Source organism: Camelus dromedarius, chromosome 1 (assembly GCF_036321535.1).
Source record: "Camelus dromedarius isolate mCamDro1 chromosome 1, mCamDro1.pat, whole genome shotgun sequence".
Taxonomy (NCBI): domain Eukaryota; kingdom Metazoa; phylum Chordata; class Mammalia; order Artiodactyla; family Camelidae; genus Camelus; species Camelus dromedarius.
In genome coordinates, this window is record NC_087436.1 from 116,150,539 (window position 1) to 116,163,425 (window position 12,887).

The 12,887-nt window shown below is 46.6% G+C and overlaps 1 protein-coding gene across 3 annotated transcripts in view; it reads left to right on the forward strand.

The window, feature by feature from the left end:
• HS3ST1 (heparan sulfate-glucosamine 3-sulfotransferase 1) overlaps nucleotides 1-12,642 on the forward strand; it is a 29,837-nt gene extending 17,195 nt beyond the window's left edge. For all 3 annotated transcript variants that reach the window (XM_031437306.2, XM_031437301.2, XM_031437314.2), the window contains one exon: nucleotides 11,261-12,642. In XM_031437306.2, the coding sequence (XP_031293166.1) occupies nucleotides 11,371-12,306 (936 nt within the window). In that variant the 5' untranslated portion in view covers nucleotides 11,261-11,370 and the 3' untranslated portion in view covers nucleotides 12,307-12,642. The remainder of the gene's footprint in view (nucleotides 1-11,260) is intronic.
• The last annotated feature ends 245 nt before the right edge of the window (nucleotides 12,643-12,887 follow it).

Here is a 12,887-nt window from a genome sequence, read left to right on the forward strand (position 1 = left end):
GATCACAGAGAAGGCTGTGTTGAGTGCAAGATCTAGGTGCTGTTCTGGACAGATTAAAGATTTCAAGACGACTGAGATAATAAGGCAGGTGTTTCCTACTTAAGGTAAATGCATTATAGATAAGTTAAAGCTTGAATCAGAGGCAAATGAGACACTAATTCATTTTGTAAAGCCTATAGCTTAAGAAAAAGGGAATACTGAACTTGAACAGTGTTTCAAAAATTTTGTTAAAGTAAGGGATGAACAGAAATCACAGCCGTGTGTGTATGTGTGAGGGATGAAGGAAAGTCATTCACTGTTGCTTTATTTAGTGCTATCACAGGAGCAGCAGCAATTTAATTCGGAAAAGGGAAAAAAAATACGGACAGTACAAACTCAAACCCAGCTGTGGTGCCATGCTTTACCTCCGTCCACGCCTGCCTCCGCCTCAGGGGCTTGCAGGCAGGGATGCCAGTCCTCGCTCCGCCCCGGTATGTTTCACAGTGCAGGTCAGTCCTAAGCGCTCACGTTACTGTCTGCTTTTTTAATTTAACTACAGTTAATTTACAATGTTGTGTTAGTTTCTAGTGTATAACATATTGATTCAGCTATGCATATATATTCTTTTCCACATTCTATAGAATTATAGGTTATTGCAAGATATTCAAGTTTCCTGTGCTAGAGAGTAGGACCTTGTAGACGGTTGGATAAAGATGTGATGTATATATATAAATACATATATATACACACACATACATACATACATATATATGTGTGTTTGTATGTATACAATGTAATACTACTCAGCCATAAAAAGAATGAAATGATACCATTTGTAGCAACATGGGTGAATCTTGAGATTATCCTACTAAGTGAAATTAAGTCAGACAAAGACAGATATCATATGATATCACTTACATGTGGAATCTAAAAAAAAAATGGCACAAGTGAACTTATTTACAAAACAGAAACAGACTCATAGACAGAAAACAAACTTATGGTTTGGGGGAAAAAGGGAGGAGAGAGGAATAAATTAGGAGTTTGGGATTTGCAGATACTAACTACTATATAAAAAATAGGTTAACTGTTTTTAAATGATTACCTTAAACCAAGAACACTCATATCCAAAAGAAAAGACAAAACCAAGCTCTTGGACCAAAAGTGAGCAGTAGTTTCCAAGATTTTCCATGAGCTTATCCCGCTTGGAGTCTGCAGGTGGCGTTACTGGGATTCAAGCTCGGGACCTTATGCTTTGTCCCCTTTGTCCCACTGCCATAGAGCTTTCCCTTCCGCTGTGTTTCTGAATCTCAGGTTGTGGCCCCTGCCAGCTCCTGCAGCCTCCTAGCTGCCACCTTCCCCTACAGACTGTACCTCCATACCACCGCCAGCACCAGCAGTCCCCATGCCACACCTCCAGCCCTGATGCTGCTGCAAACTCTACCTGGGGTGATTGCCCCTGGGGGACTTCCTGCCAAGCCACTCCCAAGCCTCCTCCCAGATTATGCCTGGCCATTGATTGCTTTTCAGTGGGATGAACAGGGCCCTCCCCCGTCTTCTGCCTGTGCAACCTCTCTCCTCTGGGCTCTGGTGCAGTTGTGCCTGATCCCTGCTCACACTGAGCATGGTTAATAGGTTTCCTTGCACAAGTATCTCCGACTTTACAGGGTGCTCTAAGGACAGTGACTGGGCTATTTCTGTGTCCCGGGGAGCTTAGCACAAACTTAGAAACATGGTAGGTGCCTTGTCCAAGTCTGAGTGATCACCTGTGGGCGAAGAATGGACCTGACACGTCAGTCTTTGCAGATTTGCCTTCCAGTCTTTTCTCTTTTTCTCACTTCACTTGGCAACTAGTATCCATTTATTACACTCATAAAATAAAAATCAGGAGTTTTCGCAGAAGTCTCCATAGTTGAATCTGGAAAATGCAAAGATCAGACAGCCCCGGTCCCTCGTCTCCGGCAGCACCTGCCGGAGTTGGCAGCAGCTGGCTTTTTAGACAGACCACATATGCACAGGGCTGCTCACTGTGGTCCCAGCCGGCCGTCCGGCTTCCTAGGCTGATGTCACCTGCCTGGATCCAGGAGACCGTTGTGTGCTACCCCTGGGAAGACTTACAGCAGTGGAAGCAATTCCAGGCAGGTTCTTTTTCTTTACTGTTTCTTCTGAGGGCTGTGTATTGGTCTACTGGGGCAGCTGTACAAAATGCCATAGACAGGGTGACTTAATCAACAGCAAATATTCGTTTTTCTCAACTCTTGAGCCTGGGGTGTCCAAGATCAAGATGCCAGTGGATTCACTTCCTGGTGAGAGTTCTCTCCTGATTGTAGATGGTTGCCATCTCCTCCTGTGTTCACGTGGCAGAAGAGAGTTCTAATCTCTCTTCCTCTCTTCCTAAGGACACTAATCCATTGTCAGTCTTATCCTCATGACTTCATCTAAATCTGATTACCTTCCAAAGGCCCCATCTCCAAATATCCACCCACTGAGGATAAGGGCTTCAGCATATGGAATCTGCGGGCGGGGGTGGCGGACAAAATTCAGTCCATCCAGTCTGGTTCAAGAAATGAGACACATCCTCCTTCTAACAGGGGGAGAATTTACTCTGGTTTGTATATTTATTTTCAGCTGCAAACTATTCTAATGTTCCCTGCCCCCAACAAAAACAAGTGCTGATCTCCATGCGTTTGGGGTCCAGGGTTGTGGGGTCCAGGGGACCTCGGTTGCTGACTCAGTTCAGCCCCTGCACGCTTGACCTGGGATTCCCGTTCTCTGCCTTCCTGTTTCCCCATCGACAGGGATAAGGACAGGACAAGATGATGGCACAGGGTTCTTTGGCTTCTGATGTTCTGTGGGTCTTTCCTGGCCATTTCTGGGGAAATGCAGGGACTTTCTGGGTGCTCGCCACCTGGGGGGAGATGATGACTGTCCCCTTAACCAAGGAGGCTCCCATCACCTGTCAGGAGACTGGGTCACACCCGAGCAGGGAGTGAGCCGTGCACATCCAAGTGCACAGAGGCAGCCTGGCTCCTGCCCACCCCAGTCTGCGAGCACGGCCCCCCTTTCCCACTCAGCTGCTCTGAGTAATAAGAGGGCCCGTCCGCCCTCCTGTCACGGAGCTCTGCTGTGCTCTGCCTCTGCCAGTGTGTTTCTGCTTCTAATGAAGGATTTATTTAGGTCACCGCTGCCTTCTGTGCACAGCACCGCAGATTAAACGTGGCTCCCCTCCCGGGAGCCTCGCTCGGGGCCGCGCACACCTGGCAGCCGCGACTCAGGCAGGTGGGAAGGGCCCTCGGAGCGCCCCTTCCCAGACAGACAGCCTGGATCGTTTCCGTGTGTCACTGTCCTTTCTTCCGTGAGCCTCTTTCTGGTTGAGTCACCGCAGGACTTCAGATCGTGAACAAATGCGTTTGACTAATTATCATTCTTGAACCCATTTATACCACACGGCCCTCTTTTATTTTTAGGGATAAAAGTAGCTACCACAGTTGAAGGAAGGGCTCGCCACGGGCCAGGCAACACGGCATTGCTGTAAGCATCCACGTGGACTGTTTTATTTAATCCTCACAATTGATATATTGGCCAACGCACTGGCTCTCTGGCACTGAGTTTTCATTGCTGTCTGGTGGGTTTTAAGTTGTAGAGCTGAGATTGGAGCCTGGGGTTTTGCTTCTAAATCCTCTGAATTCCAACATCTCCCCTCTGCCCTTCTCCACAGATAATACCGCCCCTGTGGCCAGCCGGATCCCCCTCTATTTTGCCTACCGCAATCGTTTACAGTCCTGGAATTGAAAACAAACTTCCCCGACAACCATAAGAAACAAAGCCCAAAGGAGCATGAGCCAGCCCAGCCCAGGGCAAAGGAGAGGGTCAGACTCTGGCTCTGAATTGGCACAGAGGTTCTAAGCTCACGGGTTCTTGCCGTCCCCAGGGCTGTGTGTGGGCAGACCAGTTCCTGTGGAAGCTTGTTAGAAACACAGACTCGGGCCTCTCCCCAGACCTCTGGGATCAGAATCTGCATTTTTCAAAAAAATTTTTTGGGGGGTGAGGTAATTAAGGTTTTTTAAAATGCATTTTTTATTTTGTGGAGGTACTGGGAATTGAACCCAGGACCTCGTTCATGCTAAGCGTGCACTGTACTGCTGAGCTATACCCTCCCCCCAGAATCTGTATTTTCAGCTCCATCCCCAGGGGACTGGAGTGCAGGCGTGAGTTTGGAAAGCCCTGTGCCTGGCGACTCTAATGGGGAAGCCAGAGCTCTGGGAAAAAGCGGGCTTTAAGGATGGTCCTCAGAAATTTAGTTATCATGCTTCCTGGTCTGTGACCTTGAAAAGGTCACTTAAACTTCAAAGCATATTTCCGTATCTGCCTTGAGGAGAAAGACAGGCCGTTAACATTTGCTGACTGCCTACCGAGTGTCAGGCCGTGTGCTGTCTCTTTGGCCTGGGTAATCTTATTTAATCATGAAGGCATTCATGTGAGGTTGGTTTGAGCCCATTTTGCAGAATGGCACACTGAGCCCCAGAGAGATGATAAACTTCTCTGAGGTCAGTTAGCTCTAAGAATTCTAGCCTGGATCTGTCCAACTGCAAAAGCTTCTTTGCTTTTTGACAATTACACACTGCCTTTTCACTGTTTAAAAATTATCAAATAAAATGAGAAGAAGTATTTCTTCATATTGCTACAAATATGACGGGGGATAATTCATACATGAGTGTTTACCTCCTGACACACAATGGGCGCTCAGGAGTAATCTCTCCCTCTCCAATACTCTTGTCAAATCCTTTATATGACTCGTGTGTCCGTGTTTTCATCACCCTGGTTATCCGAGGGGAGATTCTTGCCTGTGTCTGCTGTGTCTCCTGCTTTGGCTGAGAGGCTGGGGAGGCTTTCCTGCAGATGGAGGGTTCACGGGCATCCTTGTTCCGATGCGCTGAATGTCCCTCTTGTGAAATATTCTGGTCATTTCATTTCATCCATGAATATATTCCAGTGGTGGGACCGAAAGAATTGTATTAATTACATCTGAAATTTAGGTCACGATGTGCATTATTGTAATGAGAAGACTTAAGGAGAAAATTAAAATATTGTTGAAGGGTTATCTCACTGCTTCCCCTCCTTTTTTCATTCAAATATTTTCTAGATTCTCAGGTCATCTTGGTCAATCAGCATGAGAGGTTTTGAGGCTCCCTTTCAACATCTTGTGTCTGCTTGACCTTCTAGGGAGAAAAAACTCACTCCCGTTTGATGTAATCATTTTCAGAAATGGACAAACTGTTACGCTTTTCTCTTTTTTTAATGTTTTTTTTTTTTATTGAGGTGTAGTTGATTTACAATATTAGTTTCAGGTGTATAGTTAAGTGATCAGTTGTATATATACATACATATATATGTATTTTTTTTCTTTACAGATTCTTTTCCATTATATGTTATTACAAGAAATTGAATATAGTTCCTTGTGCTCTACATTAGGTCTTTGTTGTTTACCTATTTTATATATACAGTAACATGTGTCTGTTAATCCCCAACCCCTAATTTATCTCTCCCCACCCTTTCCCCTTTGGTAACCATAGTTTGTTTTCTATGTCCCTGAATCTGTTTTTGGTTTGTAAATAGAATTTGTATTTATTTTTTAGTTTCCACATATAAGTGATATTATATGATATTTGTCTTTCTCTGTCTGATTTACTTCACTTAATATGGTAATCTCTAGGTCCATCCATGTTGCTGCAAATACATTATTTCATTCTTTTTGTGGCAGAGTAATATTCCATTATGTATGTACAGATACCACATCCTCTTTATCCAGTCATCTGTCGATAGACATTTAGGTTGCTTCCATGTCTTGGCTATTGTAACTAGTGCTGCTATGAACATTGGGGTGCATGTGCCTTTTCGAATTATAGTTTCCTCCAGATATATGCCCAGGAGTATTGAATAGAAGGCCTTTCTCAGTGCCTTCAGCCATTTGCCTAACTTTCCACCACATTTGACGTGTTCATTCAGCAAATAGGCTCTCTAGCACCTGCTGTGTCCCGGTGATCATGCCAGCCCCAGAGGATGCCACAGAGAGAGACAGGACACCAATAGAGGAGCTCTGAACTGATACTGTCTGGTGCAGAGGCAGACAATCAACAAGCAAATATAATTTTGGAGTGTATATGAGGAGTATAAATCAGGATGATAGGGAAGAACGTGATGAAAGGAGAGCAGGTGGGCTGATGTGGCGGCGGGGAAAGCCAGCATTTGAAATAAAACCTGACAAGAGAAAGCCAGCCTCAGAAAGCCTGGGGCCAGCATCCTGGAAAGAGAGAGCTGCAAATGCCAGGCCCCAGAGCTGGCATGAACTTGGTGTGTTCAAACGAACAGAAAGGTCAGGGCTTGGCTTAAAGGAGCAGCTGAGATGGGCGGGGCAGGCGGGTCCCATCCTAGGTTCCTCCAAAGGCCTGGAAAGGAATTTGGATTTAATCCCTAGTGCAAGGGACCTCCACCTGGAAAAGCCTGTGCCCTCTCCCGTGTGCTCCCCATGCCTGGCACGTGGTCAGCATCTTCGGAGAGGGGCCCAAGGAAGCCTGCTGCTGCTGATGGGAAAGACTCTCAAATTCTTGACACTCAGGGCTTGGTTTATCATTGCAGGATGAAGAAAATGGTCTCCCTGATAAAAGGGACTGAACAGAGAGGGGCTGGATCTCTCTGTGGGACCTTTTAATCCATCTCCAAAGGGAGGGACAAGGTTCATTTTATGCTCCAGCCAGTCTGTTCCCTTCTGAGGAATCTTGTTCCTCATCAGAGAATCAGTGCCCAGCATGAAGGTTCACCAGGACCAGAGACTCGCACCAAGGAGCCCAGCACCTGCATGTAGACTAACTGTGGGTATTTCCACCCGGGGTAAGGAGCAGCGAGATCTCTGACTTTGCCTGTTCAGACTGAGTTTGAATCCTAGTTCATCCGTAACTTTGTGGACAAACCACTTAATGTCCGTGAGCCTCACTTCGCTGTAATGATATCAGTTCTCTTGAGGACCTGCGGTGAGCATCACAGGGGTCCGGTGTGCAGAGCTGCTAGCCCAGGGTCTGCTCAGTAGCAAGTGTGGCAGGTGGCAGCCATCTTCATTGCTTTTGGGAGGAATGTGGCCCCGGGCTCCAGGTGCTCCTGAACCGTCTGTGTCTGTTCCCATGTTGGCTCAGGGCTCCAGACTTCCAGAAGATTCCCTTTGTTTAGCATTGCCTAGTTTAATTCTGGAAGGAGACAAATTAATTTATCTTTATGCTGCTTACAAGTTCAAACTTGCCTTCCTGGTCTTTTTCTTGTTTGGGAAGCTCCGATTTTGTGAGCAGGGTAAGAGGTCTTACTATTAAGAGAGTACTTTCCACAATCAAAGAGCTTTCAAGTAAGAAATGCAACTCTTTGCAGTGTTGTCCATCTCTGTGTTCTGTGCTCTGTTCACCTCAGTTGCCAACAGCCACCTGTGGCCTTGAGATGTGCTGTAGAAGTAAATATATACACCCTGGAGTTTGAAGACGTAAAACACAAAGAAATGCAAAATATCCCCTTGATTATATATAGTGATGGTATGTTGGAGTGATGACATTTTGGATACACTGGGTTATGTGAGTCAAATATTTCTTTCTAATGGGGCTCCTGGAAAATGTACCAGTACATAGGTGGGTCATTTTAACATCTCTAATAAAAGCAATAATAAGATATGACCTGTCATAGGATGAGCTATGACTAAGTGTCGGGGACATAAATAGCAGTTACTATCACCTTTGAGACGGGCTGCTGTTACCTTCCTGAGCATCTCTCAGTTGCCTCTGGAGATCTGAGTTTTTCTGAGAATGTGGTAAAGCTGTGTGCTATACTTTTATTTACACAACTCATCTGCTGCAGTGACTCTGATGGGGAAGGTGCTGTGGTTGGCGTGATGGAGGGGAGCAGGTACTGGGGAATTCATCTCCTCGCTTAGCCAAAATGCTAGGGATGTAGCATGCATTCAATAAATATTTGTGTAATAAATGAAAAAAGGTCATATGTGATTCCCATTGCTTTTCTGTTGGACAGTACTGACAACTCATCTCGTTTCAGTCCCAAAGTAACCAGCTGAGGCAGGTGGAATCATTACCACATCACAGATGAGAAACTGAGGCTAAGAGAGGTTAAGTCACTTCGATGAAAGTCAAAACTAGAGTCAGGATCCCTGTGTAATTCCTTTAGACCCTCCTCCTGAGCAGAACAAATGAAGGAGTTTGACTCTGTTCTGTATGCGTGTGCTTGTGTATCCACTGATTCTGGAGTTGGTGGCTGGGGCTTGCCACTGCTGGGATTTTGTGGGGGATTCTTCTTCAGGACCCCTAAAACGTTGCCATGATTTTATGCTAAGATCACGTGCCAAGGAGATGGCAGTACTCGCAGAGAGAGTACCAAACTGGGATGCAGGAGCCACACCCTCCAGGCTCCAATTTTCCATGTGACCTTGGGCCCATCACCTCAGGGCCTCCTTAACCATAGATGAAAAGCAGGGACTCAATAGCACCCTTCTGCTCTGATGCTCACCACTCCATTGTCAAGATCAGCGTGGCCCAGATGTCCTGGCTTACAGATTCACCTGAGCTTGGACATCTTTCCTTTTCTGAGAGTGTTACTTAAAGGCACAGAAATTCTGGCTGTGCCACTGAGACACACACTGTCACCCTACAGCAGGAGGCACTTGGTTCTCAGTGGCCACTATGTGTGTGTGATATATTTTATATATATATTTAGATGTACAAATATATGTGTGTATATATACATAATATATATGTATGTATATACATCAAACTTAGCTAAAGTTTCATACATAAGACACATATACATATACGACTTCAACTAAATTTTTTTCCATATACCTCAAATATTTTTTAAGTGTAATGTAGAAGGGTTAGAACAAGTAAATATACACTTTTAGAAACTATACGCAAATGAGGAGCTTTTAAGGTACTAAGTACACAGGCTTTTTTGTTTGTTTTTTTGTTTTGCTTTTGTAAAGAACAAACTGTATTTAGTTTCTTCTCCCCACTGTCTGCTGGTAATTCCCTTTTAGGAAGAAGAGCTCAGATGTGCACTGGACTCACCAGGATGCCTTATAAAAGAGTAGAGAGAGCAGGAATGGTCAGACAATATCAATTTCAGATCTGGGCTCCGACTCTGTCCCTCAGGCGTTGCATGATTGGGTTGCTTCCTGAGTCTGGACGCAGAGCTGTGATGTGGGGATAACACTGCCCACCACTAAGAGTACAGCTGTCCAGCGTGGAGAAGCTACCCTCGCTCCCTCCACCCCGCCCCCTGCACAGGCCACACCTGCACACACACACCGGCATACGCGTGCATTCGATGCACAGACACAAGCCCCCGAGTGCACCCACACATACCCCAAACATGTAAAAGCAAGCACAGTCGGTCTATCGGGTCGACCCACATGGGCTGTTGAAAAGGAAATGGAATTTCACTGAGACGTACTAAAATGTTCAGTTCACTAAAGCAAGTGGTCCCTTAAATTGAGCTCATCCAGTCAGTAAGACCAACCTTGAACCTATCTTGTTTGGCCAGCCCTCTTTAAACTTTTTTTTTTTTTTTCGTTTTTTCCCCTGAATAATCATGTCAGGTGATTTTGCAAGTCCCATTTCCAGTGTTCTGTGATGTTCTGAAGGTTTCCAGCTTTTCGATTGCTTGGTCTTTTATGTACATCTTTCCAACCAGCTCATGCAGTTAGTATCTGAGGGAGGCGGAGCAAGTAGTCTGATCATAAACACGGAAGCCCTGAGTGTTGTTCCTCGTTTGTATATTTTAGACACGTTTTAAACTAAAAAGGGTATTTTAAACTTGGCATAAAGAAGATGATGGGCCCTCTTGATAGAGAACATTTGTCTGGCTCTGTAAATCCCACAGTCCCCAAACTGGGCCCGTCTCCAGCTCTTCCTGAACGGTGTTTAGACAGAGATTACTTAAAAGAGACTTTCCAATCTCCTCTTTCCGGGAGAGGGTCAAACACAGAGTGCTGCTTATCAGCCCCCTAAAAACATCAACCATGGCTCGTTTGTCTTTGGGAACTCCATGCCAACTAGCCCAGAAGGGCCTGCATCCACGGGGAAATTTCATGCCTACATGTGATGAATCTCAGACAGGTAAAGAGGAGAAGGAATGAAGGAGGCAGTTCATAGGAAGAGCCCTGCATGTAGAGTTTTAAATGTGGGCCTTGAATTTTGAAATGGACTAAATTTTTGTGTCCTTGGGGAAGACTCTCGTCCAAAACTGTCCTGCCTTCCTCCCTTACCCATCCTTGTTATGCTGACGATCCACCAAGCCGACTGCAAGACCACTTTATAAACAGTAAAACTTTGCATGCATGAAGGTTTTTTCGTTCTTTCTGGTACCCTCACCTGTTTATCCCTCTAGGCCCACTTCAAACAATTCCTCTGCTAGGAAGCCATACTTCATTGTTTAGGGCAAAATGAATGAATGTAGACACTCACACTAGCCTGCCCACACTAGAATCGTAGCATGTATCTCACTGATGCCTGCAGTCAGGTTGTATCAGTTAACCTTTGCCAAAGTTGTGCTGGAATATAAACCACCACAAATCTCAACAGCTACCACCACAGGCAGGCACTCCCATTCATGAGGGCAATGGCCGTGCTGCCCGCAGTGGACTTCTGTCCCCTGGGTTGGATCAGGAGCCCCCGGTGGGTGGGGGAGCTGGAACAATGCCGGCTTCTAATCACTGGCCCCTCTGCCGGGGGCTGGCAGCTAGTAGTTATTTCACGGATGTTGACTGAGGGCCAAAAGACCTGTTCAACTGTTTCCTTTATCGCACGGGGTGGCAAACTGTGACTGCAGGCCAAACCGGGCCTTGCTTTTGTGCCCACAGAGCGCTGCACATGTAAATGTTTGAAAAAGAATCAAAAGAAGAATAATAGTTAATGACCCGTGGAAATTATATGACGTTCAAATGTCAGTGTCCATCCATAAAGTTTTACTGGGACACAACCACAGCCATTCCTCTGTGCATTTTCTCTGGGTGCTTTAGAGCCAAACAGCATAGTTGGAGTTGCCATAGATACTGCATGTCCCCAAAAGCCTAAAACATTTATTATCTTGCCTTCTACAGAAACTGCCACTCCTGCTTCACAGGACACAGAAACTGAGAACACCCCAAGGTGGTGAACAACCATGCCCAAGACAGCAGAGTGGGCAGCTTGACTAAGCCGAGCATTTATTTGGGGTTAATAATTTCCCCTTTGTTTCCTAGTAATCGGAGGCCTGCGACACCCATGTGTCACTGATCTGGAAGCATCCCCCTGCGGCAGCGCTTCATGATCCAGTGGCGCCCGGCCCAGTGAAGCCACCGTGGTGTCCAGCATGGCCGCGCTGCTCCTGGGCGCGGTGATGCTGGCGGTCCAGCTCCAGCCAGTGCCTTCCCGCCCCGCCGTGTACGGGGCGGAGCCGGGCCAGCAGGAGCTCGTGGGGAAAGCAGCCACCCTCCAGGGCGAGGTCCCGGAGGGCGCGGCCCCCAACGGCTCTGCCCAGCAGCTCCCGCAGACCATCATCATCGGCGTGCGCAAGGGCGGCACCCGCGCGCTGCTGGAGATGCTCAGCCTGCACCCCGACGTGGCGGCCGCGGAGAACGAGGTGCACTTCTTCGACTGGGAGGAGCATTACAGCCAAGGCCTGGGCTGGTACCTCCGCCAGATGCCCTTCTCCTCCCCGCACCAGCTCACGGTGGAAAAGACCCCCGCGTACTTCACGTCGCCCAAAGTGCCTGAGCGGGTGCACAGCATGAACCCGTCCATCCGGCTGCTGCTCATCCTGCGGGACCCGTCGGAGCGCGTGCTGTCCGACTACACCCAAGTGTTCTACAACCACGTGCAGAAGCACAAGCCCTACCCGTCCATCGAGGAGTTCCTGGTGCGCGACGGCCGGCTCAACGTGGACTACAAGGCCCTCAACCGCAGCCTGTACCACGTGCACATGCACAACTGGCTGCGCTTCTTCCCGCTGCGCCGCATCCACATCGTCGACGGCGACCGCCTCATCAGGGACCCTTTCCCCGAGATCCAGAAGGTCGAGAGGTTCCTGAAGCTGTCGCCGCAGATCAACGCCTCGAACTTCTACTTTAACAAAACCAAGGGGTTTTACTGCCTGCGGGACGGCGGCCGGGACCGCTGCTTACACGAGTCCAAAGGCCGGGCGCACCCCCAAATCGACCCCAAACTCCTCAATAAACTGCACGAATATTTCCACGAGCCAAATAAGAAATTCTTCGAGCTTGTCGGCAGAACATTTGACTGGCACTGATTTGCAATAAGCTAGGCTCGGAACATTTCCTGTTGTAAGTTCTGATGTACATCTGGGGAGGGGGGAAACAAAGAATTTTAAAAGGGCGTTTAAGCTATAATTTATTTGTAAAATCCATAAATTACTTCTGTACAGTATTAGATTCACAATTGCCATATATACTAGTTATATTTTTCTACTTGTTAAATCGAGGGCATTTTGTATTGTTTTTCATGGATGTTAACATTGTGTAATATGTCTCTATATGAAGGAACTAAAATATTTCACTGCTAAAAAAAAATCTGGAGATGCTCCCTTTTTTTTTTTGATGGTAATTAACTTGCCCCCAACTCAAAATAGCTTGTCGGTGTTCACTTATGAAGCAATCTATAGAACAATCTATATTCCTTTGTTACTCAAAAAAAAAAAATGTTTTTCACAGCTATTGTGTAAATCTCTCCTCTCCTTTCTTCATTGCCTTCTAAATTTTTAATCCCTCGCTGTGGTCATCAGATTTATTTTTTACTGGCATTGTGAGATTTAGCTTCCCTGAGGTCCCCTCTTATTCTTGGGAGGTGCCAGTTTCACCCATTCCCAACTTC